The 15,058-nt window shown below is 39.9% G+C and overlaps 1 protein-coding gene across 1 annotated transcript; it reads right to left on the reverse strand.

Moving 5' to 3' along the window:
* Nucleotides 1-489: 489 nt before the first annotated feature.
* On the reverse strand, nt 490-12,665 carry LOC128075755 (homeobox protein CDX-1-like). Its single transcript, XM_052672743.1, has 3 exons — nt 12,112-12,665; nt 3,422-3,567; nt 490-744 (listed from the first exon to the last, which is right to left on the reverse strand). The coding sequence occupies exons 1-3, from the start codon at nt 12,548-12,550 to the stop codon at nt 490-492; spliced, it is 840 nt and encodes a 279-aa protein (XP_052528703.1). The 5' UTR covers nt 12,551-12,665.
* Between the last annotated feature and the right edge of the window lie 2,393 nt (nt 12,666-15,058).

The raw sequence follows: 15,058 nt of genomic DNA on the forward strand, positions 1-15,058 counted from the left end.
AGTGAGATCAGTACATGGAACCTGTGTGGAGATGGAAGGAGAAAGAATGCACTCTTTACCTAGGGGCAGGGGACAGAGCACTCGCGTGAAGCTGCTATCACAGCCTAGCCATGTCATATTGCCTACGGCCTCTTTTGTGCTTTGTTTTCCACAGAATAAGGTTAACAAGTGGCCACTCCAGCCCTTGGCTCTTCTCCTCTCCTGTGCCTGCCCACCTGCTGCAGGGATGCTCGCCTTGTGGTGTTCTCTTGTGAGGCTCTCTGCAGCTAGGACTCCTGACACACAGCAGTTCCAGGGCCGCTGGGGACTCGCGCTATCCTGCAGACCCAGCAAGTGACTCTAGATTTATTGAACTTGAAGCTTATGTGCACAGAACTGTGTCATGCTGGGGACCCCTGCAAAACAGCTGCAGATGTCCTCTTTCGTACTGTAGTGCTCTGTGTACCGGTACTTCATAGTGTTCGATAAGCAGCAGCTCCTCAGCCAGTCTTACTGAGAGGCCACCACCTGCTGCAGGTTCCCAGAGTGCTGCAGGCCGTTCATCGCAAGCGGAGCTGGAGGAGGTGGAGGAGGGAACAAAGAGCTGGGCATTTCGGAGTGAGTCTGTTGGTCAGGAGCTGGCATTGGGCTCACTGAGCCAGAGTCACTCTGCATAGAGCCAAGATTGCTGCCATCAAAATGAGTCATTTTCTTCTTCATTAATTTTCTTTCCTTGGCTCTGCGGTTCTGGAACCAGATTTTCACCTGCAGAGGAGCAGAGGAAATTTTTTACAGTTGTTAATAGAATGCATGTGGTTCTTTATGTGTGTAGTCAAGGGGCATAGGAGAAAATCAACTGCATGAGGACCAGTGAGAAAGGCAGTAGCAAACAGGACAGCTAAGTTCTTTGCTTGCTGTTATGTATTTTTTTCCAAATACATAATCCTTCCTCTCTGATAATAAAATATCTTGTTTGATAAACAGCTTTTTTAAACGATTTATTCCTAGGAAGTATTTATGAAATGAGTTTGATTCTTTTTTTGTTTTGTTTTGTACAAGATCAGATAGAACCTAATGCATCACAGTGGTGGCCAAAAGAATTTGAAAGTATCTTTACTTTGAAAACTATATGTTGTAAGTCAGAGCAACTCAGAGCCTATGATTGGCCTATGAACGGAAAAAAGATTTCCTGTTTGGATGCTGAACATTAATTCTTTTGCTACAATGTGTAAGCCAACAGAAATACACATGTGAGCAGAAATTCACCAGTGTGTTATTATAGGTATGTTTAACTGCAGAGTATTACAGAAGTGGTGCTTTAGTAGCTAAGCACTTTTTCTTGCACATGTAGATGAAGTCAAAATCTGCTGCTATTTCCCACATGGTTTATGACTTTATTTCTTAGTCACTGCTCTGTCACAGAAATGCAATCTTTGAGAAAAGATGAACTATTGAAGAATATATGGATTTTGATTGGGACAGAACAGGTGAGGATGTGAGGTGAAGCTAAAAATATTCAAATGAAAATGTAGTAGAATTTGTTCAGGTGTGAAAAGGTGACTATTCTGTGGCAACTGAAATGTCTTTAGATACGAATTCCTGATGTGGGATTTTTTGTCAACTATTTTAAATAACCCGAAGAAAAATCTGTGGTTTGCTGAGAAATACTGCTTTGTTTTCTTTTCCTTTTTAGCTGCTTGGCAGAGAAATAACTGACAGTCAGAAACAAGGAAAAACTGTAAAAAGTGGTAGTATCTGTGGCCATTAAAAGAATCTAGTGGTGAAGTCCCTCAAGACATCACAAGGACTCTGACAGTTTCAGTGCACTTATTCTTGAGCCATTACTGTACCCATTTTCCAGCTGAATGTGAAGATTCCAGATGCACATAATGCTTGTAGAACCCAAGTTTGTTAAGTGCCAGGCTGCCATCTCAAACATGTGGCAGTTCATTTTGTTGTCTTAATTTCTGAAATATCACTCCAGTAGCCAATGATGTTCATGTTCTACTAAAGCTGTCTCAAATATCCTACGTTCTGACTGGTAATTTAGCTTTTTCCCATCATTTGACAGAATATATGAAGAGACGGAACTATCTAAAATCCAAACTAATACCTGATTCAGAATTGCCCTCTGTGTTTGGCAATATCTGCTTTGAATTTAGGGGTTTATTCTCTTTCATTATTAAACTAGATGTAGAGACCTGCAGCAGAGATTCAGAGAGATATTTTAGTAGGCATGTAAAGGTTGTATACCAGTTATCAAATGCAAGTAAGCTATTAGTCTAACCTTGCAGATCTGTATTTATGTGGACTTGTTCTTTACCTGTTGCTATCCTTTTGCAGTATTTTTTTATGCTTAGTTGTGCAAGTAATCCCAAAGTGTGATTTTAGCTCTTCTTTCTTGTCCTCACCATCTCCTTTATTTTTGTATCCTGTCTATATCAGAAGTGCATCATTTGTCACTTAAGAAAGAATTAGATATTACTTCTTCCCTTTCTTGTTTACTTGTCGTTCTTTGTTCTTCTGTCTTGAGATAATCTATTTGTGGAGTCCTTCCAATGAATCTTTTAAGATCGATGCTTACTTCAGTGTACTGTGTTAAGAAACCCCCAAGTAAAATGGGACAGAACATGCTCAGCCCACGTTAGCAGTATACTGGAGATCTAGATGGGCATTTTATCTTGCTTGGCATGAGTCAGCTGAGGTGCTTGAGAGCCTGGGCTCCTGCTTTGCTGTAGCAGGAGGTGGCACAGGCACAATAATTACATGATTGAAGAACGTGGCACCGAGTCGTTCCAGGGCAAATTGTACTTTATGTCTTTTTGCCAAGAAGAATGGATTTAAGTTGTGGGAGAGGGAATGGAATTTGCAGGGAATGGAGGGAAATAGGGAAAAGAGAAAGGATTAGCAGGTGTGTAGGGAATTTTAAACAAAAGGTAGAAGGTAGCCAAGACCTAAATATCTTCAGTGTCCTGAGCATACTGGAATTCATCACTTATGTTCACTACCTATGCCACTACTAAGAATGACCTTGTTTAAGGTTTCCCACTGACCTCAGTGGAACCAGGACTTGAAAATATTTGCAAAAGCTTCTCCCTAGTAATACTGACCCAGCCGAACAGCAGAAAGTCCTGGCAGGATTTGGTTGATATTTTCTCAGAACAAGACTGTATGTCAGACTTCAGTTTGTCTTTTCTGTGCAGCTGCATAGCTCTCTGCTGCCATCGTGCAAGCTGAACTAGTGCTGATGGGATATTTCACAAAGAATGCAAACAAAGCCATCGAGCCGTTCAGCTGGATAGTATGAGTTCCTAAATCGCAAAGAGAACTCAGTCGCATTAGTTCTGAGGTATTAGCATTTCTGTGTTCTCGACCACAGGTTATCTCCTCCTCAGCAGTAATAAATGCAAAGGAAATTCTGAACAGGCAATCCATACTCTACCTGTCTCTCGGAAAGTCTTAGGTTTGCAGCAAGTTCAGACTTCCTCCTGATTGTAATGTATCTGTTGTAATGAAATTCCTTCTCTAATTCTAATCTCTGATGATCTGTGTAAACCACTCGGTACTTCTCTCTTGTTCTTGTTTTACCTGTTTTGAAAGAAGAACACATTGCTTCAACCTAGAATTTTTTTAACTTCAGTAACATAAGATATCAGACTTTACATTTGACAAATGTTTGTGGGTATTTTAAGCCTGGTTCTCTGCACTTACCCAGAGTAACTTCCTTGACTGTAGTGGAGTCGTATCAATTTACAACACAAGAGGGTAATACCATCAGCTTTTGGATTTGCTCCTTAGTAAATAGATGATAAACTGATTCTTGTATTCTTTATTACCCTTGGGTTATCATTTGGGAAAGAGAAGTTGTTCTTGTTAAGAATGAGGAGCCAGAAAGCCTGGGTTCTCTTCACAGTTTAATGGAGGCTTACTGCCCAGTGTTGAGTTGCTTTTTTTTCTTCTCTAAAGCTGATTGACTACTACTTAATTCAGAGATGAATCATGAAAGGTGTTTTACTGCACAGAAAATACTGAGAGCTTCCAAAGGACTTCAGATCCCGTTGCTAAAGATATCGATACAATACTGTTGCTGTTATTGCGATTTGGTGGCTGTATTTTTTCTTCAAGCCTAACACAATCTAACCACACCTTGATCACCTCAGGGAATAGTGAGATACATTTTCAAATGGCAGTTAATAAAAAAAGAGGAAAGGAATGCAATACTTAACAAAGGATGTTCAGCAATGCTAGAATTGTACCACTGGTTCCTTTTCTGGCAGCACTGCTGTAACATTTCAGATATGGGTACAGCCAGCTGAAGCAGACATGATTCAGCAGTAACTGGGTCTTTAAAAAGGTAAGAGCAAATGACATGAGCAAGTGAACATAGATGCAAGTAGCTAGGAATGTATTGATTTCATACAGGATCATCTGTGTGGACAGATGTTGGCAGTCATTAAACACAGCTGAGAATGAGGAAGACTGCTGATGCTTCCCTTCTCACCAGCCTTTTCACTCTTATTAATATTCATTTTAGGCAATCAAAACATTGGAGGTCAACAGCTGCCTAAAATCATGGCCCCTGAGCCCTGCCCTGAGGTCTTCCTGCAATTTGGAAAGATTAGATTGTTTGGGGGCTAAAAACAATGTTACAGTGACTGCAAATAGTGACTTGTTGGTTTGTTTTGTGCTTCCTTGTCTGTTTTCATCTGGACACTTGTTCAAATGTTTATGTCTTGTCTGTAAATTGTCTGGGACAGAACGCATTTGAAGTTGGTCATCTGTGCTATGTGTGGTACTATGCTTTGTGTGCCTTCCTGTCCAATGGGCAAGAACAACAGATTGGAGTCAGATTCTCTGGGATCATACATAAAATGGGAGGCATACTGGGACTTGCTGCCTGTAGCAGTCTGGTTGTACTGCAGATGTAGCTTCATCTTTTTTAATCTTTGTCTTACAGATCGCTTTCTGTCAAACAATGTCTGCATGCCTTACTCTTCAGAAAAAGATAGACTTCAAACTTGCACTGGTGATGAGAGTAGCAAAATGGAGAGCACCAAAATAGACTATCAGTGAATTGGCAAAATGTCCTTCTCTGAGCAACTCCAGCTCCCCATGATGTGTCACCACTGAGCACCCAGTCTTCTCTGCAGCACAGAACAGCTGGGGGCTGATTGCTGGTACCAAAGTCTGGTTGCTCCTCAGTCCCTTCTTCCCGCTTCCCTAGCTTGTGAAGTAGTTCCAAATCTCAGAATTCAATGTACAGAAAGAACTGTAGTGGAATCTTGAAGTACTTTATCCTTCAATCCGTGATTTGGTTTCACAGGTCAATGTGTTTTTCCCCACCAGTGGAGAAAGGCATAGTTTCATTGTTTTGATAGCCGAATATGTTTAAAGTTAACATTGCCTACTACTTGTTATCTAAATGCGTACACCGCATGGCAATAAATTCTCTTCCAGGATTTGACCTTGTTGTCAAATTGTAACAATTTTTGGCTCACTAAGATATTACGTGCATGACAAAGTTCTTAAGGTGATGGCCCATTCCGTGCTGTTGGTATAGATGTTGGACACAGTTGGTTAGCACTGGAAGTCCTGGTCACTGCAGTGCTGTAAACAAGGTACCTCTGACTGTAGGCAGTGCTTGGTTCACTGTATGTGATTGGCTTTCTCTGGGATTCCTCCCAGCTTTCATTGCAAGGTGTACATTAGAATTTGGTCATTCAGCTTCTGCTCTTTGATTGTGGGAAAGCACTGGCCACTAATAGTGAGTTTACAGTGATATGAATATTTTCCAACTGTTAGGAGATCATCAGTGTGTTTACTTGGAATATTTCGGTAGGAAAAATGAATGCATACATTTTTGTTTGTTGCCTATGATGGTGTTTCTGCTCCCTCCGTGCAGCCAAAACAACTCTGTCAAACTAATCTTTTAATTTTCTTGTGGACGCTGTGTCTGCTTGGCTGGGTCAGACATTCTCAGCTCAGTAGCATTTCTATCACTGTAGAACTGTAGTGAAAAGCAGAATTAGTCCAAGTGTGTTTACTCAGATAATCAAGTGAAAAGTGCTGCTAATTTTACAATATTATGGTGAAAATGTTAGTCTTGGAGAACAGCAATTATTCAGCCCAGTCCACAGAAACACTATGACATTTGTTTTCATTCATTCGAAGTGTAAATTGTTTGTTTAACATATGGTCTCCTGTGGTGCTTTAATGCTTTACTTGATATATTTTAACTTTAGATCTCTGCCCTGTTTTTTGTTTTTTTTTTTTTTCCAGCTTCAAATAAGAACTTGAGGTCATTCTGTGGGACCGACATATTTAAGATGTTTCCTTAGTGTTGTCTCCTTTGTGTTGTTAAGATGGAGAACACAAAAGAGAAAGGTGATCTTATCTTTAGCTCTGTTCTCATTCAGAAGTCACAGTCAAACATCAGATGTGCTTCTGTTGCCAAAACAAGATGGAAAATTTCAAGATATAGCTTTCTATTCCTGATTTTAGGTATTTAAACCCTTATCTGAGCTGTAGAGATCTGCTGAGATAGATCTTCAGAGGTAACCCTTGTTGCTAGCAATATTGTGTTTTGCTCTCGGTGAGGCCTGATGAGGTCCAAGTGTTTGCGAGGACTTTTGCATTCCCTTTGTTGGATGCTGTCTTGGAGTTGCTCTGCACGTGGCATTTCATTCCAAAGGCAGAGTGGATTGTTTATTTATGTTCTAAAGTTAATAGCAATAAAGCCTATTAAACAGATATATATGACAGAATATATGGCACTCTGTTGTGAATCTTACTGATCTTCTGCTCATCTCAATTACAGTGATGCATTTTATTTCAAGAAGTACTACCTGCGTAAAATCTGAGGTAGAACTGATACATCACCCCAGAAACAGAGCAGAAGAATGTTCCTCATTTGTCAGATCTCTTTGGTAGATAATGACAAAATATAATGATTCGGTGATAAAGGTTAATACTTTAATCCAATCCTTTAGTGCTGCAGATTTTACTCACATGAGTGAAATGGCCAGCATTTACCTTTTGACAGTGTTAACCTTTCATTAAGGATGATCCTCACTTTAATCGACGACTTAGAATCAGTTTTATTGGGAATGTATTGTCATAGCATGGAGCTGCAGGTGGTTGGGGAGATTATCAGTAGCTGGGTGGAATTAAAATAAAGAGCTTTGCAAACTGCCTCTGTGTTGAGGGGGTCGATCTTCTGAGTTGAACTATTTAAGAACAGCAAGTTTTGCCAAAACTGGCAACTATTTTGCAAGTAGCGATTATTTAAGACTGCCTTTAGAGTGGGAAAAATAAGATACTTCAGCCTTAGAAGACTCCTTTGAGATAAAGTTTAACAATCCTCTCTTATCACACCCTCTTCAGCAATTTTTGTGACTGGCCAAGTTCTGAGTTGGGGGAAGGGAACAGCTTTCCCCTTGGTCATAAAATTCACAGAGCATTTCTTCTGAAGACAATAAAGCTAGGAGAAGGCCTCTTTATTTGCTGTGAAAATCATCACCCTTTCCGGCAATATAACTCCTGAAGAAAAAAGGGAGAAGGAAGAGACAAGGCTGCATATCAAAGCAAAGAGAAGTGTTGAGAGGGTCTGTTGCCTCAATATGACAGATAGGCCTCAAAACCAAAGACAATGTAGCCCAGGAAAGGAGGAAAAAAAAACAAAACCAAACCAACACGGTCAGACCTCACAACTAGTTTACAAAGTAAAATAAATTAGCATGAGAACTGGTCCCAGGCCCCTTCTTTAGTGCATCCTCTCTTAACTGTCCAGGAATATCCTTCGTCTACCTGAATTGACAAGACATCATTCATAAAATCCATCAGCTAGCTCGTTCAGACAGGAGATGTACAGAATAGTGTCAGATTACTTACAAGTATCAGCACCTCAATTGCATAGCTTAGTGCTGTTCAGAGGGAGTTGATGTCTGTACGTGATGGCTGAAAGGCAGTAGGTCAGCTTCAAACGTGGAATAGTTTTCTGGCCTGAAGATTTATTCTGTTCATATCTGCATCTTTATGGTGGCTCAGTTTTAAGAGAGGGAGTAGAGTTAGTTTTTTGAGTTAATAATAAAGGATCACTGGAGATCAGGGCCCAGCGGTGTGGATTCTTTTTTTTCTTTTTTTTTTTGGTGAGGGAGCGATTTCTCAATATTCATGCACTTCAAAATTTAGGAAACAAAAGGTCCAAACTCACCCTAAGGAGTATCACCGATTTAATTGAATTTGTGAAACAAAAGAAATTTAAATGAATAAATGTCTTGAAGAAGGACACTGTGCTGCACGTGAAGTTCTGTGAAGTTACAAGGGTGCTGTCCTGCACAGCGTAGCAATTGCATTCCTGCCTCAAGTTTCAATGAGCTGAAAGAAATATTGCCAAGTTGGATGCATAGAGGTTTGTGATGCTGAAATCCCATATTTGTATTTTCTGCTGGATCTTGATCATTTTTTCTTATTATACATGTTCAGGTAACTCATGGTGAAAAGAACAGAGTAGCATCATAGAATCAGAAACTTTCATTGGACTTAGGGGATTTTCCCCTCTGTTCTGTTGACTTCTATTTAAAGTGCAATTATTAAAGTGCAAAAAAATATGAGTCATAATGCTCATTGGCCAATTCTGCCCTTGGTTAGTGTAAACAATTCATCTTCATAATACAGAAGATAACTGAATCCAAAACAAAATAATTTTGTTACCTTTAAATGACAACTGGACAGACTGCTCTGTGGGGTTTTGTTTGGCATAAGAATATAGGCTGTAGAAAGTGCAGGCAGTTTTCTAAGTGGCAGGGTCAGGAAAAGTCACATTGCCAGTGACTGTATAAACTAAAAAGCAAGTGATTACCTGGACTTTTTTTCCAGGTGTTCTTTAGGCATTCAGCATTTTGCAAGAATGACTCCTTAAGAGTGCTGCTTCTCTTTCTTACATTTGATGCAACTTCTTCCTTCTTCTAGATACTCTACATTTATAGAGCATTTGGTAATGATACTGTCAGCACCTGTCAGCACCACCAAAAAAATCATCAAAGTTTTACTGAATGACTACAGTGTTTCCTGCACTTGTCATCTCTGCTTACAGTTACTTTCCCTTCGTTTCTGTACTTGCTCCCTCCTTTTTTAATAATTAGATAGGTACAGATTTTAAGATATACTTAAGAAACCTAATTCTCGTTGCTGCTGAAACTACCTGGCAGTTACCTCTTCATACTTTAGATTTTGTGCACAGGTTTACACAGATGTATTTTGTTTTCTCCCATGGGCTAAAACTAAAGGCTACTCCTATGCAAGGGATTGCATGCTTCCATAAAAATACAGAAATCAATATAAGGGGATTTGTAGTTTATTCGATGACGGGCTTATGCTTTTCATCAAAGAATTTGCCTGTAATTATGCTCTGTGTACTTAGAATTGCCGTCTCTAGTTGTCATGGTTCTAACCTCTGTTGCTATTGCTAGTAGCTGTGGGTTTCTTTTTCCTTTCTGTTTGGTGTTTTAGCAACTGAGGCAAATAGGCGCAGTATAAGGGTTAGGAAAGGGTCTTTTCCACTTGTATTCTTGGATGAAAATACTCAGACATACTCCATACAAAATACTCCTTTATTCAAGTGGTCTGAGTCAGAATGCATTTGCTTTCTCCGGTATCCTGAATACCCTCAGGGAAGCAGTGAGCAGGCATTAGAGCCTACATGGAGGAAGTCCTACTCCCTCCAGTTTGAAAGCTGCAGAAGGAGCGTTCATACATCCTTCACCAGGGAGGATGGTGGATGAAAGCCTGATTAGGTCGTTCAATGCATTGCAGTGCCACTGTATCAGAACAGTCTTGCATCAACTACTGAGTTCTTTTGGTCGTTTTAAGAAGCGTATTTCATGAACCTTGCTTAATACCAGGTGAAGTCCTGGTTTTGTATTCAGTGTTGTTTTTTAAGTTGCATACAGTAAATTTAACTTGAAATCATTTCTTCTTCTGTTCCAGATGAATTGTATAAATAACAATATGAGAAGATGTGGGTATGAGGCAGTGGGAGAAATTTCAATCAAGTGTTTTTCTTCCTTCTCTGTCAGGTCATGAATCCAGGAAGCACCACAACAAGAGAAGATAACCATGAAACCCCTGGAGATGGAAATGTCATTGCTTCTAGGCCTTGTTTCTGTTGCTGTTACAAATCAGACTGCTGCCAAGAGGTATATAAGTAAGTCAGCCTACGGAAGGAGTCTCTCCTGATTCTAAAGGGATATAATTAGAGTAGCATTTCTTGCAGACATTTAAGAGCATCTTGCAAAAATTACTTGCCTTAATATTCATCATTTCTATAGAGAAATCATATTATTGATAAGTATTATTTTGCAACACATAATGAACAAATAATACTTTTCATTTCTATAATTTACTTCAGTGCCTTCAGGTAAGTCTAAGCCTTATTTTTCCTATCTTCAGGAACAATAGTTCATATCTTTTTCACAGGGACTAAAAAGAGGCAATAAACAACATACATAATTCTTCTTTCCTTTACAAAATCTCTATTAAAATTCCTAATGGTTGTGAAAAAAGACAGAAACTGTAAGGCTGCCATTTAAATCCAAAAGAGCAAGAGGCAGGTAGGTAAAGAAAAGAGAAATAGTAGTGGTTTTTGAGCAAGTACGTTGCCAGCTGTAAATCATACTGCCTGTGAGAATTCTCACTGTATTCATAAGGACTACGCAAAAGAAAGCATGAAGTTTTTGCAAGACTGGCCCTCTTCTTGAGTAGCATTCAGTGAAGATCAGCTATGAGATATATTTTAAAATAAAAAAGTCTTCAGTAACCTCTGTCTTTTGTATTTGCAAAGTTCTTATTCCCCCAATGTAAGGAACATTCTTGGTCCAAGTATCATCCATGGACTCTCTGTGAGCTGAAGTTGCATTGAGCAGGACTAGGTATGACTCTGTGTCTGTGCAAAATAGGTGCATTATTTTGGCAAAGATAATTTTTAGGCTTAGTTGCTTTTGTTTATGTAGAATATATGTTGAAATAACTGTTTTCCCTTCAGAGTTTAATTCAATACTGGCTTTGAAAACCACATTTACAGGTGTGTGGGAACCAAACTGGGAAGGGAGGAAGGCCTGGAAGGAAGGGAACCTCCATAAGTTGAGACACTGAGATACTGTGTGCATCTCTGGGGGAGGTACGGAGCGTCCTGAACTCCTACTGGTGTTGGTGCGTGTCAGAACTGCTCAGAACCTTGGCGGATCACACACTTCTATAGAAGACTGTCCCTGCTCCTTTCAGGCAGCGCCCCTCAGCCTTTCCTTCCCCCCTTCCTTGTTTCATTAGTTTTCTGTTGATACAAGGAACAGAGATGTTTTTGGTGTTTAATAGTTGTACTTTTTTTTTTTTTTGCTTTACTTCCTATGACCAAAGAGAATCGTTTCCTCAGACTTCTTATTTTTACTTGTTAAACATGACTGCAGCATTTTATTTTAATCATCCATTCCTATTGGAGATCAACCTGTCATAGCATTAACTTATTTTGCTACCAGAGATCTTTATATTCCTGTGTATTTTGAGTTACTGCTATGAAGAGTGGCAAGTCTTTCCTTGTTGTTCCTGTCCTTCAAGCATTTGATTCTAGATATATTTCATTTTACTGTTCTTAGATTTATGGGGGCTATATCTAATACAAAGAGATTTCCAACCCCAACACTATATATGTTTTACTTGAACTATTCATGTCTATACTGAAAATTAAGGAAAATAAGCAAGGCATAGATGGTGGAGAAATTTGATGCTTTCATCATGATTTCTTTCTGCAGACATACTTAAATCTATTGGACTCCTGCTAAAAGCAATTATTTGATGTAACTTTTAAAAAACGTATCTCAAGTGAAAAAGCTGTCAAAGGCCATTGCTTTTTATTGGCTTCAGCTATGGATGTCAAGGAAGGTATATAAGGAATCATCAGCTGATCAAAGACAGCATCCAAAAATTGAACCAATATTTCACTGCTAGCAAGAGTCTTGTTCAAATCGTCTTGCTGTTAAAACGTATGGAACCTGGCAAAAAAAATACAACAAAACAACAGAAACCAAAACCAACCACCCAAAAAAGGGAAATCTCAGCATAGCCTCGCTGCCCCCATACCTGTGGAAGTGGATTGCACCGTTTTCCTCATCCATTCGTAAGAGCTGTGCCTTTGGCTGGTGGGGGAGCCCTGCTGTGTGCCACCGGTACCTGCAGGAGGTAACCCCCCGGCTGCGGCGGGATGCAGGGAGCTGTACTCAGCTGGGCTGTAGGAGCCCTGCCCAGGAGACGAGGCGCTGAGCTGCGCGGCAGCAGCCGTGCCGGAGGGCCCCGGGCACGGGCCGTAAGCGTTCCAGTCCTCCCTCTGGGGGCCGTAGTGGGGTCCCCAGGCTCCCGCGGGCTGTCCGTGGCCGTCTGGAGCTGGCACGTGGTGGTACCCCATGTAGTCTGAGTAGGGGGGAGCGGGCACAAAGTTCTGCACTGGCAGGTTGTTGTTGCTGCACCTTGCGGGTCCTGGATACATGCTGGTCTCTTTATCCAAAAGGTAACTCACGTACATGGTGCTCACAGCCTGGCTTTGTCTTGCTGGGACATCCTGCTCCTCACACTGTTTGTTTGATCTCTTCCCCTCCTCTTTCTTTCTCTCTCTTTTCTAGCTCTGACCGGCTCTATAAATGACTCATGCTAGCCCTCATGTCCCTTTACTACACATGATTAACAATGGCTTTACCAGGTGCTGGTGGTAACAGTTTACTAAGGTCCTGCCTGATGTCACAGATAACTGCCTGCCCCAAAATTGCATTTGCATTCAAATGAAGGGCTGACCATGCAGGCAACCCCACCTTGCTGCTAGTTCTGGTGCTTCCTTTCTCACAGAACCTTTATATGTTACCGTCGTGGTTCCATACTTTTTGAATGTAGGTTGAAATCTCATGTTCTTCAAGTAGAATTGCAGTTAACGAATAACTATTAAACTGTAGAAGTAATGCTTTACTTGAGTAGTACACATCAGAATCTAACTTCAGGCATTAGGTTTTAGTTAGGTGAAGCCTGGAATCTGCTAGCCTGGTAGTTTTTTGTTAGAACATGCTCTAATAGTTTTAACTGGCAGCAATGGACTAATTCAGCCTTTATCTATAGCTCTTCCACACTTTCTCACATGAGCATTCCTCTTGCCTTCAGCTCTTACTCTATGTGGGAGAGCACTTGCAAGCTATGGTATTCCTACTGCTTTTAACATTACAAAGGGCATACAAGAAGTCTCATAGTCATTTTGAGCATTTGTTCATACCAATAGTCTTGTTGATGTTAGTAAGCCTATTCATGAGCTGGCTGCTGGCTGCAGTGATTGAAGTTTATTCTAGCTTACAATGTTAACAGAAAGAGAATATTGAGAGAATGCAAAATTTGTCACTTTCTCCATGCTTGTGTTTTGTTTGTGATATTGAAATGAGCAGTGGTTTTCCCTAAAGGTTTTCTATTCTCATTGCTGTGTTTGTTCACAGTAAGAAGCACCTTTTCTTGGAAATCTGAGAACAAATACTAACTTTTTAGCACACACACACACAGAGAAAAAAGAAAAAGAAAACAAGAAAGAAAATGAAAAACCCTTTCCTAAATTTCAGGAACAATCCTATGTTAATAAGTAACAAATTCCCTAGGAGATTGTCTATATCCATGAGTGAGGGGAGAGTGGTTTTTTGTTTGTTTGTTTGTTTTTAATGAGAGACTTTAACCTTTTCTCTTAGTGAGAATTTTCTGTTTTCATTCCTATTTCTTTAATTGTGTAGTACTTAATTGCACCTTTATTAACAAACCGATTTGTTAAATATTTTTTCTTAAACAGGTGCAAAGTATAATGAGGTTTTTTTCATTGTTCAGAAGTGTATTTTTTCTTTGAGTGCCTTTTGCACTTTAACACCTAAGCTTACAGGTTCCTCCTGGCTCTCAAGAGTGGAGAATCATTCTGCCCACCTGACAACACTGTCATTTCTTTGTGTGACAGAATGGTTTCCTTAGGCTGGATTCACAAGATAATGAACTGTAGTTGCTAAAATATATTTATCTGTTAGTATCATTACTTCTATTCTCAATTCTTTGTTACTATTTTCCTACTGTGTACTTCAGTAAGTCTTGTACTCATACACGTATTGTTTCCTGTGAGCTTTTGGAGGACCATGGCAAACTTGTTGACAGGTATCTTAAAAACATTGGGCATAGGAGATTGGCGCAGGCTGTCTTTGTGTAAGTGAGCTTGTTCAGTTGCAATTCATGCATATGATAGCTGTCACTCAGCATGGCCAAATCTAATCAGCTCAGCACACCTAGGGAAGGTACTGGTAGTTGTATTGTCACTGAATGGCTTAATTCTTCTGTACCAGGAAAACAAAGCAAAACAACAAAACTATTAATCAAACTATGTTTTGGAAGTCCAGATGGCCTGTGACTGTAGCTGTCCAATGCAATGGGATTTTAAATTCTTTAAATCCTGCAGCATGATCTATATAAACCTTAAAAAACAAACAAACAAAACTAGAATATTTAATTCCTCAATCGTTTTGTAGCACCCACGGTAAATGATTGATGCAGTTGTTTGGTAGCCCTCAAGTTCAGACTGTGTTGAAATGGTTGCAAAGAAAGACTATTTATCTTTTTAGTGGAACCTGACTTACATTTCTTTTCCTTCCAGTCTGTTGAAGGTGCATCCTTGGAAGCATTTCTGTACTTCCTGTACCCCTCCCGAATGCAGGTGTATCAATAAATCAACCAAATGAAGAAGTAGCATTTTGTCATTGGCCCAAGCACTAGCTGCAGCCCTTCTGTTTTCATGAGATAATGTGCTTCATGAAGAGAAAGTAAAACAGTATCTATTCATGTTGATTAGGAAAAAAACAGCGATGATGACAAATACCTTTTGATGCTTTAAACTAGTACGTATCTACTGACATGGAAGAGAACCTTCTCTGTGTTCTGCACTGCTTCAAGAAAGTACTTTACAACTTATGGCATTGTTTTACTCTTCTGGCACATGCTGTGAGAACTAAGCAGGAAACTCTTTCTTTCAGAA

Source organism: Tympanuchus pallidicinctus, unplaced genomic scaffold (assembly GCF_026119805.1).
Source record: "Tympanuchus pallidicinctus isolate F22 unplaced genomic scaffold, pur_lepc_1.0 scaffold13, whole genome shotgun sequence".
Lineage (NCBI taxonomy): Eukaryota > Metazoa > Chordata > Aves > Galliformes > Phasianidae > Tympanuchus > Tympanuchus pallidicinctus.